The 16336-nt window shown below is 45.2% G+C and overlaps 1 protein-coding gene across 1 annotated transcript in view; it reads right to left on the bottom strand.

Annotated features, from left to right (window-relative positions):
* Window positions 1-16336, bottom strand: part of PAPPA (pappalysin 1) — a 180709-nt gene that overhangs the window by 103602 nt on the left and 60771 nt on the right. Inside the window, exons 5-7 of the mRNA XM_074161106.1 lie at window positions 14548-14740; window positions 7788-7909; window positions 1976-2483 (exon numbers count right to left, since the gene is read on the bottom strand). Of these exons, the coding sequence (XP_074017207.1) occupies window positions 1976-2483; window positions 7788-7909; window positions 14548-14740 (823 nt within the window). The remainder of the gene's footprint in view (window positions 1-1975; window positions 2484-7787; window positions 7910-14547; window positions 14741-16336) is intronic.

The raw sequence follows: 16336 nt of genomic DNA, 5'->3' as shown, positions 1-16336 counted from the left end.
CACAACCCCATGCAGAGCTTCAAGGCGTTTGCTGTGTCTCAAGATGTGGCCCAGCCGGTGCCTGGACACACAGCATCAGCCTCTGAATCTGCATGAACCCCCTCACCAGAGGGCACGGGTCAGTCTGCGCACACAGGCCTACTAGGGATAAAAAAAAATCACCCCACTTTTCAAGATTTCAAACACATGCCAAAGTCCTGAATCAAAACCGACTACTTAAGAATCTGCATCTTCAACTCCTCACCCAGTGACTAAAAACTTCATTTTAGTTTTCCAAGTATCTCATGAAAGCTCACTGGCAGGATTTTCCCTGCAGTCCCTGGAAAGATGCAGATGACCTGCGGCCAGCCAGACTAGAAGGCTGGGTTAGGGTGGCTGTGCCAGCTTCCAGGAGCATCCCCTTCTGTCTACTGATCTCAGGAAGAGCCCAGAGAGACTAACGTAAATTTTCTGTCTGATTTTCAGCTGGCTGTGTAACTAGGTGAGACATGCAGAGAGGTACAGTAACGTTACCCCATGTGATTTGTTCAATGACGCACAGGAAAATTCTCATTAATCCCTGGCTCCTGATTTCATTAGTAGAGCACCCTTTCGCTACAGCTGGCTATAAGCTAGAAGTCACCCACAAAGTCATAATAAAAGACGAGGGAATAGAACTCAGAATGCAAGTTATGTTTTGGGGCTTTTTTTTTTTTTTTTTTTTTTTTTTTTCACATTTTGTTATGATCTCAAAACTGGACCTGTTTCTGTGGGAACTTGTGCTAAGGTATGCAAATATTTCAAACCAAACCAGTCCCATTTTCCAATGAGAATGGGCCAGGTTTCAGGCAAAGATGCTTTCACAGCAAAACCATGGGAAAATTCACCATTTTCCACATTTCCAATATGCCAATATTCATCTCATGCTAAGTGCCAGCAATTGCTGGAACAAGGCGACAACCCCAGAAAGCACTTAAGCACATGCTTAACTTTCAGCGCATGAGTAACCTCAGTGATGTCTTGGGGTTTTGATTTTATATTTGCTATTGTTAGTTACCTTGAATTTTTAAATCCGCAAGGACATTTTGCATCTTCTGAGCTGTATAATTGGGCCATGAAAAGGATGGTAGCTCATGATTACTGAATTGTTAATTAATCATTTTTATTATATTTAAATATGCTTTAGAAGACCATAATGATGTATGCTTCCTTGATATTAGCTGTACTAATTAGATCATCTTTTCTAAATTAGAGTGCAGTTTTCTTAGCAGGTTTCCTTTTATCTGGTGTTCATTTTTCAAAAGAGCTTCATGTTGTTCCCACAGAAGAGTGAATCATTTCCAGGGAATCGTCTTATGCAAAAGATGTTTTTCTTGCTGCCGTAGAATGCCTACGGGCAGATCACAGATCTCCTGAAATCGTTAAATATTTTGAAGTTGGACTTTCCTCAACAATCACGCATTCCTTGACTGAATGAGCAGAACCGCATCTGGGATGAAATTCAGTCCCTACAACAAACCAGCGCATTTGGCAGCTTTGCTGTGTCAGAACGATGCCACCCCACCACAAGTTGTTTTAGTGACACACAAAAGCCATTCTGTCTCCTTCTCCATCAAAACATTACTTTCAAAAGATTTCTAAGGAAATGATGACTGTGTCGCTCCAGAGGTTATCTTAAACATTTAACTTATCATAGCTCAGGTAGTTTGCAATATCCTTTCTGGTTAAGGGAAGTCAGAATTTCATGTCTCTGCACAACCAGCCCAGAAATTTCTCAAAAATTATGCAGGAAATCCCAGGCTGTATCACCCGAGGGTGATGCTCCTGGTTCCGGAGACAAACTATGGGAATATGCTCCCTTGGTAATGCCTGGCATGTCTACCTAGTTTGAAATCCTAACCATCAATTGTGATGCTGGACATTAACAGGATGAGAAGACCAGGTTATTGCTTTTCTCCCAACAAGCCTATCCAGCTCTCTGGGAAGCAGTACTTACGTGTCGACGAATCTCCTGCTGAGGTTTGAGATGACGACTGGAGATCCAGACTGGAAAGGAGGGTCCCGCATCACTTTGTACTGGATGGGTTTGCAGCCTGCACACAGCGTGCTGTGGGGCACGGAGCTCAGCATGGCAGCATCAATTTCCAGGTGCTCATCCAGAGTGTAGATCTGGATCCCGTACACCTCCTCGCCCACTTGTCCCACATCCAGCTTTATGGTCAATGGGATGTCGCAGAAGACGTTCTGTGGGCCGAGAGAAATGTTCTTCCCGCTGATGGTGAGCAACTTGATGTCATTCACAGCTCCGCTGGAGTCCCAGTCTGGGGAAACAAATGTCACCCAGACCGTGAGGGACTCTGGAGTCAAGGGATAACGGAACTCCAGCTGCAGGTAGCAGCCCTGAGGCTCGGGACAGGCTGGGGGCACCGTGTGTTGGTTGACTGCCGAGTTGGGACTCCATGTTCTGACACTGGATTTACAAGGCTGCTCAACGTCAGGGTGCCCTGGAAAGAAAGAAGGAAGCAAAGACAGGGCACAAAAAAGTTAGAGAACAGGGATTATCACAGGCATCAGTCGTGAAATCCAAACTGGTGGCAGGAGAGCATATCTGTCCAGGAAACTAATTATTTACTTGAACAGAACAGGCATGGCCAGCACGGAGGGGAGGAATGTAACTCCAGCATCTCTTGGCTGGGTGAGAGAGATGCAAACCCAGTTTCAGTGCCCAGCTGGACGGGACAACACATACTGTGCCAGTGTGTCTGGTCCTCTATTTCCTATTTCTAGTGCCTTTTCCTGTGCCAAGCGTTGATATTTTCTACCCCTTCCACTTGGCACTTTACCTGATAAACGGTCACTTTGCCTTCAGTTCACCTCCGTGCTCCTACTTATTCCCTTGCCTCTCACTCTAAAATACAACCTTTTTCTCTTTAACAAAGACAAGAAAAGAGCTTTTGTTGGTTCCAAGAAGCTGTTGAGGGGCAACTCCTATACCATTTCCAGGCCAATTGAGCACATTGTGTGAGACCCCTTTTTTGGAGGCACATGGAGCACAGGTCTGAGCTGGCTCTTTGCGCTCCTTGTGATGAAACAACAGGCACTTGTACTTTTACATTTCTCACCGTTGGCTACGTTCAACTACATGGGAGGTATTACTAAAAACTAATGAAAGCCACAATGCTTGCTGGGTTCCCAAATACTATGGTAACATTACAATTTGGCACGGAGTCATGGACTGCAAGATCCAGAGAGGTCAGATGGGTGGAACAGTTGGTAACAGAATCCAGTGAGAGCTATAAATTCCCTCTTCCTTCCCAAATAATGACACGAAAAGGGAGCAAGCAGGACAGAGAGAAGGCAAAGTACAAGAAAGAAGAAAGGGAAGAGTAAAGATAAAGAAAGGTAACGAGAGGAGAGAAATGGAGAAGGCAGAGGAAAAAAAAAAAAGAGAGAGCGCAGCTGTTTGCAACCGAGGAAGAAAGCAAGATAAAGCACTGGGCAAACACGAACAAACAGGACATCACTACTAATTTAAAGAGAAAAGGGCAACATGTGAAGGTTATTCTTATTGTCTGTGATCCAATGAAGTGTTAGAAATGTGCCTCTTCTGTCAAGGATAAACAGCACAGGGATTTCTCCCGTTCCTACCAAATGAACCCAGATTTCCTGGTATCTCCCCACAACCCAACGCAATTGCCCTGCAGACGCACCACTCCTCACGCTTCTCCCTCACCCACACGTGCCCCACAGCCCTCCTCTTCTCCTCCGCTTCTCCTCTCCTCCTCGCATGCCACAGAGCAGCGGGAACGCCACAAACCTCAGCATCTGGAGAGACCACAGCGGCGATATATTTTGAAGAAAGCCAGAGTTCCATTTAACACGCTCAAGTTCTTTCCCCCTGGCACGCTTGCAAGCACTGCCTGTAATCAGTTTGAGTAGCGAATACCCCCTTTGACTCGCGTTATCTCCCAACATTCGCTGCCGTCCCCATGTGCTCGGCCGGGCTCTTCGATGACTTTCTCACAGAGTCCCAGGGAGCTCCTGCCCGCAGCCCTACGAAGGTGGTTTTTAACCCTAGTATCTCAGAGGGCTTTGGAAAGATTTGTGAATCTTATCGCTGCCATCTCGCAGACAGGAAAACGGAGGTGATTAATGGCTCGCAGCCCAGTACGTGTTCAAAAGTGGTCTCACTTGGGTTCCTGCAAATTCACCTCTGCCAGTTCAAGGGCTCTGTAAGACTTCAATAGTGAATAAACCAACATGTTTGGGTAGATCAGGGTGTGATCTCCGGCGTTACATGAATTGAATGCAGCCTCCAGGAAGTTTAATGCAGATCATCCCCCCAAAATGGGAGCTTGATTGTAGTCATCCGTAGACTAAAAACCTCACTGAAGTTGAGATAAAGCGTCCCTTTCTTAAATATCATCAGACATTTAGACCTGGGTAGTAAGAAACATTCACTTAATTGTGGAAAAGGATGGAAACCTTATTCCATCTAACTCTAGATTTCTAGAGATGGGTAAATACTATGAAAATGACAAATATCTGTATATAAAACGTAATGGTGTAGTACTCATTCTGCCCCTGCGCACCCAGGTTCTGAAATCCTTAAACTTAACAGATCACCAGCAAGACCGGTCACAGAGCAGCCCCTCACACAACATCATGCCTTGCCTAACACAAAACTTGACACGCTTGCTCGGGGAGACCAGCTGGGATCAGCAGCCTCTCGGGATGCAGCCACTGTCACAACCACAACTCACCTGCCCCATTTCTTACATGGTCACGACAAAAGGATCATCCAGTGGGGCTCTAATATCTGACTGAGACAATTCCACTTGCAAATACAGAATGAATTGCTCGCAAGTGAAATACTGGCCGCTGGGAAAGGCAGGGCACTAGAGCAGCCTAAGGCAGCAAGATTTTTTTCTACATTCTCCCACTTCTTTCAGTCAATAGCGAGCCAGGCAGTAGGAATTGACTGATATATGCATATATTACGCAGTAAGCAAAGGTTTGAGCCAAAAATCACCTTTAATATATAAAAAACCCCTTTGGCCGAGTTGTGGAGGTGCTGCAAGGTTTGTTTATCTCCTGAGGTTGCTGGTGAGGAGCCAGGCAGGTTAGAGCTGTCTCGCTCTGCGGTGAAGCGAAAGAGTAAATCAGAACTGCCTGGTTCCAGCGCCTTCCCACAACAGCTGCCGAGGAGCCAACTCCACTCATGCAAGAGGCACAACCGGCTGAGAAAGAATCACAAAATATCCCAGCCGGGGGGTTGGACCCCACCACGCTGGGCACAAGGGGGGCACCAGGAAGGACACCGTCCCCACGGCAGAGTTTCGAAGCGGCCACGGCTCACGCACAGTCGGCCACTGGGGGTAACCGTGCGGCGCGACAACGCTGCGAGACCTCAGGAAAACGAAATCAGACCAACCAGAGCTGCTGCGGAGACACGTGAGAAATGTGGTTTTCTGGTAAGAAGCTGGATGAGCGCTACGAAACATTTTCCATGAGTGTTGTCTCAGATTTTAAAATGAGTTCATTTTGGCCATGCTTATGCCTCTTTTTGTATTCACTTTCCATGAACGCTCAAGCAGGGGAGATTTACACACATGAACGCCTGCAGAAAGTGAATTTAAAGCTTGCATGCTTGAGTACTCACAGATAGACAATTAAAGAAGCCAGACAATGATCTAACTGTGCTATTTGTAACTCCGACCAAGTGCAAGTAGGCAGAGATCCTGAATGTCAGGGAGTGTGGTAGTGATGACAGAAAATTACAGAGCAACAAATGCCATACACTTGGTATATTTTCTACCCGAAAGTGGAGACAACTTATTAACGTAGTAAGAGGATAGGATTCCCAAATTTTCTTTCCAGAGCAATGGCACAACAGCAACTGAATGAGGCAGATAAGGATCTGACTGCACCCTTCACAGTTAAGAACATGCAGGCACACACTGTAAGAAGAGGAAATTAAATGCAAAATGCAGCTGAGTAATAAATCTTAGAGGAGCTTAGTTTCTCTAGGAATGATGCCGCTGGCAAGACGTGTGAGATCTAGAAGTTTTCAAATCAGAGCTCGTTGGAGAAATTTTGATGGAACTGCGTATCTCAATGGAATACGCATTTCTTTGAAACCAAAGCACTTTGCAAAATCGGGTTTATTTGTCCAAAATTTTATTCTGGAAGAGAAAATGGGAAGAAAGTTCTAACAATATTGGAACATTGCGTTTTGACATTTTTGGAAGAAATCATTTCACTTTTGCACTTTGAAACACTTTTCATTTTGATATTAAAAGTTGCCTTTGCCCTAGATTATATACTAAATGGGGACATTTTCAAATGTCATAATTTAACCGAAGTTCATGAAAGAGGAATTATATGAGCTAAACAAAACATTTTGGCCAGCCTCAAACACTTTTTGTTTTTAATTTTCCTTCATGGAGAATTTCAAAAGTTTCAGGTTTTGTTCCAAACGAAACCAGGTTTCAAAGTCTTGTAATCCTTGGCTAAGTGGAAATTCCACCTTCCACCCTGTGCTACTACTACAAGCCATCCAGACCTCGCTAATCCTGTTTACTTGACAATCCAGTCACATTTGTAGCTGGAGCACTGCTTCCCGGGATGGAGCTCTTCAACACCATCCACCCAAGGGGTGGGCACACTCTGCCCTGTCCCTGTCCCTTTGATGTCCACCCTGGGTGGGGGGGGAGAGGGGGGAGTTGGAGCGAACCGTAACCTCCGTTGGGCTCCCACCCTGGGAGATGGGTGCGTGGGGCAGAGGACACCTGCCCACACGTCTTGTCCCATCAGGCAGCGGGGACACGGCTGGCTGCACCTTCGGAAAAGGGAGGGCTCCTGGGTGCCAGCACTGCGTACATCACCACATTAGCTTACAAATAGTCTTCCTTGTAGAATAACTCCCACGTGCTCTGGCCACAGGACAGAGAAGCCTTTAATGTCAGGAGGTATTTGTATATGAGTTTGCAAAATCCAGGGACTGGCCCACCTGCACGTTCACGGTGAAGTCTGAGCCCAGTGCGTGCTGCTCCCAAAGGAACAGCCTTTGATGGACAGACTGAAATAATATTCTGCTCTTTCCAAACTGTAATTTGTGATTACTGACCTCTGCCCAGCCTAATCTTAAATATGCTCTACCACATCCACCTACTCACGTCATGGAAGGTACATATGGAGGAGAATTAATGAGGGAGATCTAATGGCACCATAGGACCCGCTCCGACCACGCTCCCTCCAACGTGCTCTGGAGCGGAGCAGGAAGCACGACTTGCAAAACACCCTGAACTAGCCTGGGCTTGACGTAGTCACCTGCGTTCGTGCTGCAGAGCACCTGCCCAAAGGGCAACCTCCTTCCTGCCCGTCTGCCAGAGCAGCCCCTTGCCATTCAACGAAAGCCAAGGCAGCAGAAATCAGCCCCAAACAAATAACATGCAATTCTTCACTTTGGGAGTTGGAGTAGAAGGAGTAAACAGCTCCCCTGAGGAGTCCATCTGGCAGATGTGAATGGTCAGCATTTCTTGGCACTCGGCTGCTTTCTGAAATTCAGGTTCAGCTCCCGGAATTCACTTAATTCACGGGCAGGGTCAGGACACAGGGGCCAAAACACAGGTATTTCAGCCAGTGGCTCTACTTCGGGGCACAGTGTGCTCATCTGTCCTTCAGCTTTGTTGATGTTACACACAGGTATAATGAGTAACTCTCTCCCAGATTTTCCCACTGCCTTTGTGGCTCTGGCCCGTCTCCCCCCTCCCTGCCACCTCTTTGTCCCCAACCCTGTGACTCACCTTCTGCTTCTCGTGGGCTCCAGTGCCCCGAGGGATCGCAGGGCATCGGGGAAGAGGCGCTGAAGGCGTATTGCACCAGAACTCTTCCTTCCGCACACAGATCACATGCTGATCCCACTTCTCTAGGAGGCCAGGAAAACAGGAAAACACACCAACTTAGTAACAGCTGAATGAGCTGCTTATTCAACTATATTAAAAGCAATAAGACTTAGAATTCAGTTCCACTTAACCCTCTTCTCACAGCACCGACAAGAGTGTTTTCTGATGCTGACCTTCTGCAGGTTTGGGCTAACGGCCTTCATAGACAGCACCTGTGAGTCCTCCACCCAACACAAAACGACAGCAACCTGTGAAATCATGCTCAGATATATAGAGAGTCATAGAGTCATAGAATTGTCTAGGTTGGAAGGGACCTTTAAGATCATCCAGTCCAACCATTCACCTAACTCTGATAAAAACCATCACTAAACCATATCTCTAAGCGCTATGTCATATATTTATATACATTATTTTTTTTTCCCCCTGCACTATAACTGGATCAAACCCTCACAAAAGAAAATAACGTGTTGCTTAGCGGTTAGAGCAGAAAAATCGGCCTCAGGAGATTTCAGATCTATTTCTTTTCCCACTGGGGATTTATTGCTTGAACTTGTAGCATCTTAAGGACTGTGAAGGCCTTGGGCTTACTGGTGATTAGAGGAGAGGGTAAAGTCCCAGGCTCCGAGAACATCACACAGAGCTGCTCTGTGAAGCACGGCTTTGCTTAGTGCGCAAGGACCGCTTTTGGAGGTGTCTCACCAGGTCATTACAAGCCTGGAAAAAGGGTGGGTTATGAATACTCAGAAAAGAACACACCCTGGATCTTTCTCGCAGGGGAACCTGGATTCGATACCTGGCAGATTTGGCACCAGCGGATGGCTCTTTCTGAAATGGAACATATTATGGCTCCAGGCCATCAGATGGCATGACATGGCATTAAGAAAGGCACTTCACTGCCCAGCGCCAGCGTTACTTCACCTACACAATACACCTAATACCAGCAGCTGTCAATGAAGTACTATCAGCAGAAGTGGTTGAACAGGAAAACCCAGTTAAACACTGATTCACAAATATTTTTACTAATACTTTCACAAGATCAGGGTTTAAGCTGATGTAGACTGGAGTAACTCTAATAACTTCCATACCATTAAGCTGATTTATATCAGCTGAGGATGCAACTCACACAGTTCAGCCCTGTGTTCCTTGAGGTCACAGAATTTGGATGCATGACCCAGAATGTGTGGTTATTCAGCCCACAAAGTTGCTTATTATTCAGAATTCATTGTTCTGCTTAAAGGAGCTTAGCTCACTTGAAAGGAAAAAATTAATTATCTTATAGATAAAATGCACCTAGGAAAGGACAGAAGTTTTAGGCAAACAATTTGTGCGTAACACATAGTGTACTCTCTAAGCTACCCAAGCTAGTATGGATTGAGTCATCAATTATTATAATCAGCTATGCAAATTTTAACCATCTCCCCTTGCACGCTTTATTTCAGCACTGCTTTGCGAAGGGCACTGTGATCCTCAGGCAGAAGTTATTCTGGATCCTCAGCAAGGACACCCAGGCTGTAAATTTACCCTCCCCGGCTCGACAATCTCCCTCCCCTTTGGTGTTAGGGACAGGCGCTCAGCTGCTCCACAGCTTAGCATCTCCCGTTTGTTGACAGGGATCTGTTTGAAAACCAACTTCCTCTTGGCTTAATTAGGCGGAAGCAGGGATTGTCAACAGGGGGGGGGAGCTGGAATGAAATCAGTGGTAAAACTTGTATCCATTTCCATATGGCCCACAGCCACCCCTACACAAAGAGATGGGGAATGACAGAACTCTCAGACAGTGCAGAAAGAGATGCACCTGCTGAAAACACCTGAAGAATAAAATCTGGTGACGGGGTAGAATAAGGAAGAGGGAGGTGAAGGTTCCCTCCTCTTCCTTGCATGATCTGTAACGCTGGTAATCAACAAATTTGGGCACGTTGGGAATAATTCTACCTCTGTGTCATTTCACCCACCTGCACCACTGACATGATGCTGCCTCCCTACTGCATTTCTCAGCTGTCTCTTTAGCAGTGGTTTAACTCAGTGGTTTAACTCAGCTTGCCTGAATAATAGATGCAAACAAATTCCAGAATCCAGAATAAAAGGTACTGAGAAATCAAAATGTAGAACTATTACTGTGCAGTTGTTTTTCAGACACATCAGTCAGGATAGAAGTCCCTGCAATAATAATCTTTCAGCTTCTCTACAAAGAGACTCCTGCATTAGTGCTTGGTCCTGGATGAGGAGAGGGCTTTGAAAGCCAAGTTTCCACAATTAGGACTGCTTTTTACTCAAATTAGCAGCTATACAATTTCATCACAGGCTGCCATGGTGGAAAAAACTGTAGGCTTATGGACAAACATTTCCTTTTACCAGCAAGGACTTGGAGGTAAGAGGAATCACAAGGAGCATCATGTGGGAAAGGCTATGAGCAAACTTTCTCTTTTTACTTTTCCAATTTGGGAGCCAAATTCAACCCTGATGTAACTCCACTGGCTGAAAGGAGTTACACAGGGGATGACTCCTGGGTTACAGCTTTTGGTCTGCAGACTCTCGCGCACAAATCCTACAAACAGCCACGAATGTCAGAACTAATTATGGAATCGCATTTACAGGCTTAATGAAAATCTAAGCCAGATCCTTACACCTTATGCAGCCACTGACATCAAGACAAAATGAGCGTAAATTGGTTCAAAACACTATTAATTAGGAACGATAGCATATCTGACACCTTATACACTGGTGCACATGACTCTCCAAAGTGCAGGGTAATGGAAAATCTAGACTTCTCTGTTTTCTAATAAGCCAAGTACTGGGGAATTTCCAGCTTATGAAGTTCAGAGCGCAGGAGGAATTCATTCCTACAGCATGATATTTCAGAAGTGGATACAAAATCTAAAGATTACTAGTGAAAACCAGGCAATTGTCTTCAGGGCCAGCACCAGTTCAGTGGGCAACTCAAAAACCGGTAAAAACCTGTCATTCCTTTCAGTGAAGAGTGCCTGTTTTCAGGCTAAATTGTATCTCCTTACTTGAAACTCCGAATTGGTGCTCTCCCCTCCCAGGCACTGAAACTTTCCAGCAAGGTTTAAGCAAGCGCTTATCAAGCCCAGCCATCTAGATGTGGGACACCGTACTGACCAAAACATTTGCTCACTGAGAAGGAGATAGCATCAGATTCATGGAAATTAATGCAGTCACCTCAATGAAAACTTGGAAGAGCAGATGCATTCAAAGTTTTCTGGCCAAGCAGAATTTGCTGCGGAGCCCTATTACAATAACTGTTTACATCCTGCCTCTGCATATCAAACAGGAGGCGCGTGAATGGATGCTTAGCGACAGCAGATGAACGCATCTAATAGATGCAGCCAGGAAATGAATAGAGTTTTCTTTTTCTCACTTGTTTTCACTTGTTTTGTTGGCTCTATTATTATTTTATTATTATACGTGCATGCGACATTTTTCATGCCTTTTTTTTTTTTTTTTTTAATGGCAGGATGGAGCGTGGGAAGGATCCCAATCCCTCGTGCAGCAGCTACAAGAGGAAATGGTGGTTCTTGCTACTTTTGATTATTAGAGATGTTTAGAAGCTCAAACAGCTGCTGGAGTTTAGGGTCAAACACATGTTGGCAAATTCATGTGCAGGTAAATGACTCTCTGGAGCAATACAGCAGCCATCAATTAAAACACACTAAATAGGTAAGGAGGGTCTGTCAGGAAGAAGGTTTTACTTCTGTCCACAGCTCCTGTAGCTACTCTTGCCAGGGTGTGAGGACACAGGATAACCAACCCCAAATTTACAAGAACGATGAGTTAGCGTTACTCTCTGTCCCCAAATCTACAGAATTAATCACGTAATTCCTAGAACTGAGGCCCTACAAGAAAAGCAGCTAGTACTGTGGCACCTGTGACCAAGTTGCACGTAAGCAGGGAGAAGGGACATGGTCTTTACTTCCATGCTTCATCCCCTTCATCCCCTTCACCCACAGACCGGTCAGGACCTCACCCTCAGAGGCAGCCAGCCCAGAGTCACATTTTAAAAAGCAAGGTTAATTTTTCCCTTCCTGATTTTCCCGGAGCGGAGGTCACTACCCATGCACAGCCCTAGAGAATAAAAGGGACAGAAAAGGAACTTGCGTTACACTGAGTGTGCCTACATTGCAATTAGGATCAGGAGTGAGCTTTTGAGGAGAAACTCTTCATCTTCCCCACTTGGAGCACTCGGAGCAGTCCTGGACCCTGTTTTGCCTGAGATCAGAGCAGAGATGTGTCCAGGACCACACCTGATGTGCTCCAACCGCTGATGCCACGAGGCCAGGCTGGAGCTAGGCTGAAACAACACCCCCCACCAAGACCCCTACAGGGTTGACGTCAGGTCTTCATTAACAACTGTTTTGCGCTAGAGATCTACTTATATTGGGCCACAATACTTGCTAATGTAGCCAGAGCCATTCAGCCTTTTAAGGCCCTTTTACACTGTCAAAACAGCATGGAAGGGGCCTCCGTGCATTAGAAACCAGGCCCAAGGCACTCAGCAGTTGAGTATCAGTCTTCTGGTTTTTACATGAATAGTCCCATTGAAGTGAATGAGTTTATTCATCCAAGTGAGGCAAGTAAAATTTGGGCCATGGTGTGCACTTTGTGTAAAAATATCTGCAAAGATTTACAGTATTCCCACACACAGATAAGATTATCCTTGGCCAATTTTACCTCCTCCTTGTCTTGCACAGTGACCCAATTTCACAAATGGATACAGGGATGTATCTCTAACCGAGCAGCGCCGGACACATCGGGACCGGAAGGTCAGCACGCCAGCTTTTCCAGCATTAGTCACTAAAATACTATCATTGTGCTTGTTTTGGTTAATATATCAGAAATTTTAGACAGGATATACTTCAGTGACATTTTTAAATGGTCACAGCAACACTTCTGTATCTGTTAACTTCGGGAATCTCGTTTTAACAAGGAATGGGGCTTAAAGTATTTGAGGCTGTCGCTTTAAATCTCCTCAGTAATACTGAGCACACAGATTTGAAAACCCAAAGGACTTATTTTTTTTCTAAAAAATCACTATTTATTTAACATATGATAACTCTGTTATGAAATTTTAGATTTAGCAGGCTATCCGCTGTACGTTATTTAAGAAGTAACTAACGAGGGGTTATTAAGAACATATTGATTGAGTTATAAGAAATATGTAATAAAGACATATTTGGTTACATAACAATTAACTCTTCATCAGTGTGTTTTAAGAGGCAGATGGTATTTATTTAACACATAGTAAGTATCTTCTGAAATCTAAATTAAATTGGAGAAACTTAATTTACCTAAAAATGATTATAAGCTAAAAAAATCTGAATTAATTTTCAGAACTTCACGTAAGTCCTTTTCTCACGTAGGGAATAAAAGGATTCAGTTGCAAATTAAGCAATTAAGGCAAACACTGCTCAGAGCACAAGACCTCTCTTTATCAGCTCCTAATACGATTTGATTACCCTCCTTGAATTAATCTGCAATAAAGGTGGAAAACCTCATCTGAGCAGAAAAGAACAGCTATCTGCCTACTGGGATAAAGTGCAAGCTGCCCACTGGAATGGCCGTGGTGTCCTAGCAGAGCTGGAAGGAACTTCATCCCTGCTGGAGGCAGTGGTTTTCAAGGTGCTCTCACTGAACAAAGCAGCAGTTGCTGAGACAGCTCTTTGGGCGCTAATACGCTTGTAAATTCGGCCTCCTGTGATACCTGCTGCTACAGTCCTGAAGGACACACGGAGTTTGTTCTCTATAAAATAACAAAGCAAAAAGTGGAGAAGAAATGCAAACAGCGAAGGTGAGGTAATGGTAACGCAAGAAGGTCAATCATTTAGGAAGTTCTCTGCTAGGGCTCCCATAGCTCCTGCCACTCATCCAAGCACTGCGTAAGGGTATTTAGATGAACCACCCGGCTGCTCAGGTCATCCTGGGGTAGAGTTGCTCCAGGTATGAACAGCAAAGTGCTGCAACTCATGTCCAGAGCCCTGAATCCATTTAATTTTTATTGATAGCAGGCAGCTGCAGGCCCATCAGACACGAACACACGTACTCTGACCGACATGCTCTGCTCAGGGTGCAGCAAGACGCCACTTGTGTGATACTCAAGAGTTTCAGGTCTTTGGCTCTGCCTTGCTCCGCTGCCATCTCAGACCTGCAGCTCGGGCTAGGAGCCAGCATTGGTCCCTGTCCCCAGTCCTGCCACCTCCTCGCCCTGCAAGACTCCACTGCCCGTGAGCTCCGTGTCACCACAGGAGCACAGACAAGACTCACTTTGTCCTTGCAAAAGGAACGTGCAAGAGGAGGAGGGGGGACGTGCAAGCAGAGCTGAAGCCCACAGGTATTTGTGAGGAGCCACAGCAGCAGGAATCACAGGGCCAGAACCGTTGATTGAAAATTCCTCCCATAACATACGGAAAAAGATTTGCCCTTTACATGGCAAATCAATGGCCTTCAACCGAGTGCTACAGTCTGAGAAAGGAAGAGCAGAAAACAGATCAATAACCTCCTCAGTATGAACCAATTTAGGAAGGAGCCTTAACCCAGACGGAACACAGCACGTGATACATCTGTGCACCTGGAGCGGGGCCCCGGGTTGCTCCCCGATTTCTCCCCTTCCATTCAGTCCAGTACAAGAGTGCAGAGCAGTGATCACCTTTCAAAGAAGTGCCCATCAATGGGTGGAAACCACTCCAGGGTGACCGAGGTGGAGGTTCGAGCCACAATCTGGGGGGCGATTGCAATGGGAGCCGGTTTCTTCACAGGTTGCCAGCTCTGATAGACCAGGTCCAGGTAGCAGTGCATCCTGGCCACTTGGTTGGGCGTGAAGGAGTCGGTGCAGTCATCGTCTGAAAGTAAAACAGAAGCCACATCAACCACGCGGGAGATAAGGTGGGGCAAGAGAAAGAATTATGACCCAGTGAATGGCAGCTTCTTGCAAGGGCTGAGTTCTTGCAGCACTCAAAAGTTAATGGCCTGTGAACAAATTAGTGCAGTCGTCACTTGCGGAGGCAGGCGGAAGGAAACAAAAGTTAAAAAGGAAAAAATATATCAATAAACGTTCTCTGCCTCTGGTCCAGGATACATGTGAAGCACCTAGAGATCATCCCCAGCTGAGACAGAGACACGTGGAGGTGAAGAAACAGAAAGCCTCAGTGCAGCACCTTCTGGTGAGAATTGGGGCTACCAGGGGACCTCTGGGCTTAAAAGAATTTCACGTCTAAAAGAATATCTCTGAGAGAGGACAGAAGGGCAAAGGAGGGCTAGTGTTAGGGTATAGCATTGACTGAGAGTCATGCAAATTGTCTGCAATAGATTTTGACAGATTTCTTAATATGGAATAATTTTTTTAAAGTTCTTAAATTTTCTAATGAAGAAATAAAAATGTTCTGAAAGATCAATTTTTAAAAAAATCATTAAAAACACTGACTAAAATTGTAAACCTTTGTTGCAGTAAAATAACTTTATTTCTATTAAAAATCTCCGCCATTACCAATGTGATTCTAAGCCCTTTCTGAACTTCTCATAAACATTTTTGAGATTTCAAATTTATTTTTCATTCAAAATGGAGAAATACTTTTGCTGGATAACTTCCCATAAATACCCATTTCTCATTCCATCTGTTTTCCACAAACATGATTTGGCAACAAGAACACATCTAGTGCCCTCTGAACACCAAACAACTTTACAACTACAATGCCCCGGGAGAAGTAGAAAATTACTATTTCTCTATTGTGTAGATCACAGAAGGAATAAATATGTTGTGCAAAGTCACCCAGAAAAGCTATGCTGAAGAACTTATTGCTAGCACTTTAACCATTTTTCTGGTACTCTTCCCATCAGATGGAAAGCTCTTGAAAACACAGTGTGTTTCTTCACATGTGCCTGTAGAGTTCCCAGCCCAGTAAAGCTCAGTCCCACGTGGGACCTTTGCACGCTGCTGCCGTGCAAACAACAATCATGGTTTTGCACAGGTCAAGTAATAATACACTTTGCTGGGACGATGCAGGTCACCAAAGGCTGTTCAGAGAGTTGTTTGAGTGCAAGTTGGCAGTTCAATATTGTAGCAGCGTTACTAGATGCCCTCATGTCTTCACGTCCGTGCCCTGTGGAACTCAAGAGGAACGAACAAAATATGAATTTGTTCTAAAGAGAAGTGTGAATTTGCTGGCTAATTTAAAACCTCACCACATCTTCCCTGAGATGCAAGAGAAAGGAGACAGCTTCGGCTGGGATCCTGTTCAGATTGCAGCCCCGAATGCAGTCCTACCACACGTCAGCTCCCGTGTTCTCTCCTAATTCCGTGAGTAGTGAACCTCTCCTCATCAAACATGCACAGCAGAGCCACACACACCACCAGCTCAAAAGTGTCTACAAATCCCTGTGGGTATGCAAAAAGCTGCTTTAATATGACATCGCTGGATTTCCTCAATAATTATTGATGG

Source organism: Numenius arquata, chromosome 19, assembly GCF_964106895.1.
Source record: "Numenius arquata chromosome 19, bNumArq3.hap1.1, whole genome shotgun sequence".
In the NCBI taxonomy this organism is placed as follows: domain Eukaryota; kingdom Metazoa; phylum Chordata; class Aves; order Charadriiformes; family Scolopacidae; genus Numenius; species Numenius arquata.
Note: the sequence above shows the minus strand (reverse complement) of the source record. Positions and strands in the feature narration are given on the sequence as shown.